Source organism: Eptatretus burgeri, chromosome 5 (assembly GCF_056783735.1).
Source record: "Eptatretus burgeri isolate ZD-2024b chromosome 5, Ebu_testis_v1, whole genome shotgun sequence".
In the NCBI taxonomy this organism is placed as follows: domain Eukaryota; kingdom Metazoa; phylum Chordata; class Myxini; order Myxiniformes; family Myxinidae; genus Eptatretus; species Eptatretus burgeri.
In genome coordinates, this window is record NC_140965.1 from 24,515,851 (window position 1) to 24,518,350 (window position 2,500).

General features: G+C 44.6%; 1 protein-coding gene across 1 annotated transcript in view; it reads left to right on the top strand.

Moving 5' to 3' along the window:
* The window catches only part of PRPF19 (pre-mRNA processing factor 19), a 30,466-nt gene that overhangs the window by 357 nt on the left and 27,609 nt on the right, over positions 1-2,500 (top strand). Inside the window, exon 2 of the mRNA XM_085881130.1 lies at positions 2,183-2,332. Within this exon, the coding sequence (XP_085737256.1) occupies positions 2,183-2,332 (150 nt within the window). The remainder of the gene's footprint in view (positions 1-2,182; positions 2,333-2,500) is intronic.

The following is a 2,500-nucleotide window of genomic DNA, read 5'->3' on the forward strand; positions in this document are numbered from 1 at the left end:
AGCCAGCCGTTCCTTTAAGCAGTTTTGAAGCTCGAGTGCTTAAGCCGCTTGAGCGCTCTTCAACAAACTTGAGTATAATGAACACACCGCAGGATTGGAAGAGTGCTGATGAAGATTCATGAAGGTCCCGACAATGTTGTCCGTCTGGTAGTTCTTACATGAAATCTTCTGACAGTTTCATGGAAACCTGTGAAGAAGACCAGGATGTTGGTGTTAAACCTGTAACCTTTGATTCGAATCCTTAACTTCCCATCAAGACGTGTGTGTGTGTGTATGTGTGTGTATGTGTGTGTATGTGTGTGTATGTGTGTATATGTGTGTATGTGTGTCTGTGTGTATATGTGTATATGTGTATATGTGTATATGTGTATATGTGTATATGTGTGTATGTGTGTATGTGTGTATGTGTGTGTCTGTGTGTCTGTGTGTCTGTGTGTCTGTGTGTCTGTGTGTCTGTGTGTATGTGTGTGTGTGTGTGTGTGTAGAAGGCAAAATGGATGCTTGGATTCTTGTGGGATCATTTTTGGAGACTTCAATCTAATCAGTTTCTTACTCCCGTGGAAGTCTGACTCTCCATCCACAGTTCGGATGTGCTTCTCCATTGTGGTATCCCAAGGCCTTTAAGATTTAGAGGAATCTCCTGCGATGAAGCTGAGTCTATGGTGTCACTTCGCCGTCGGAGACGCGTCGGTGGTCTCCGTCTCATAACCGCCTCCTTTCTGGTCTTGCACCCTCTGCTCTTTCCGTCATTTGTACCCTCCCCAGGTTTCTGCAGGGCACGCACGGTCCACCATCAACCCCCGTCTGGTGAAACTCCATACATCGAGGATCACTGCTCACCTCCACTCGTTTGTTCTTTTTTTCCTTTCTTCCTGCCTCTGGAACCAATTTCCACATTTTCTTCAATCTCATTCTTCCTTTCAGGCCTTTAAGACGGCTGTTCACCAACATCTCAGATCATCCCATTTTTTCCCCTCCACTCAAAACAAAGATCTTTTCTACCCTTGTTAACACCCACCCCAATCCCTCCTCCTTCCATATTTCCAGTTTTCCCTCCTTGGAGTTTCCTGCTGTATCCATCCTGTCCACACCATGCATCCTCTCCTGCCTCCATTTCTCCCCACCCACCTTGTTTGTCCAACTCTCCCTCTATCTCTATCTTGGCCTTCCTTTCTGCTACTGGTATCCCCCCCCTCCCGTGTTTCTCTCTCTCTCTCTCTCTCTCCCCTCTCTCCTCTCTCCTCTCTCCTCTCTCCTCTCTCCTCTCTCCTCTCTCCTCTCTCCTCTCTCCTCTCTCCTCTCTCCTCTCTTCTCTCTTCTCTCTCCTGCTCCTTTTGTCCTATTGCATCCTGATCCGTTGAGTGTACTCGCTCTTCCACAAGCCTCCACTATGTATACAAAAGGAAAAAAAAAACATCCTTCATGGTTAATCATATCAGGCAGTGTTTATTCACTGTTCTACAAAGGGCATCAAAGGTGATTGATGGTTGTCTCAAAGACAAAGTAAGAGTTTTAATGATTGCTTGCCTTCCCAAGCACCTTCAAGTATTGTTGGCCAGACAAAATCCAAACTAATTTCTCCACTACAATGACAATATTATCTCGCATATTATTCAAATTGATTACTGCACACATTGGGAACTGCGATGTGAAATTGGTTTGGTCAAAAGCTTGTCTTGTCATGAAGAAATTTGCTTTTACTCATTAGCCGTGACATCTTGGAACAGTCCACCACATATTTCAGCACCCTCTCCGTCAACCAGCCCTCTCGCCGTTGAACGGCACCCTCTCTGAATGGAGACATATTGATGGGGATGGAGGTGTCAGCTACCACGCTCTGGTCATCTTTAGCCTTAACGAAGCCTTGAAGCTTGAAGCACCACCTGAGGAAATTTTAACCATCATTTATTTAATACCACATGTCCACCTCATAACCACATGTGCAACAGTAGTCAATCAATCACATTAAGAAACGAATCCATAACAAGTACTTTTGATACTTTCCAAATGACCTGGGAATTCGTGTAAATTCAGGTAACTAAGATCGATCTCAGGATATTCAATTGTCAGAATGTACGGATGGCTGTTATCCATATATCTGTGATGTTCATGACTGAGTATAACACTATTCGCTATGTGAAGGTGGGCTGATTGATTGACACGCAATTCTTCTTTCTGCAAGTATCGAATGAGGTTCCAGAGCAGCCCTGCGTCTCTCCTGTGTCAAACCACGTATTTGAGAGGCGTTTGCTGGAAAGGTTCATCGCAGAGAATGGCACGGACCCAGTGAGTGGTGAGCCCCTCTCTGTGCAACAGCTGGTGGATATTAAAGGTAAGAATACACAATGGATGTGCTAATCAGGAGTAAAATATGTGAGGGTATGTAGAGGAGGCTTTTGATTTGGAACGAAGTAAGAAAAAGGTGAAAGCCGGAGATGTAATACAGGATTGTAAATGCCTGTTTTGATCTGTTTCAATAGTACCCCGTAATAGTTGTAAG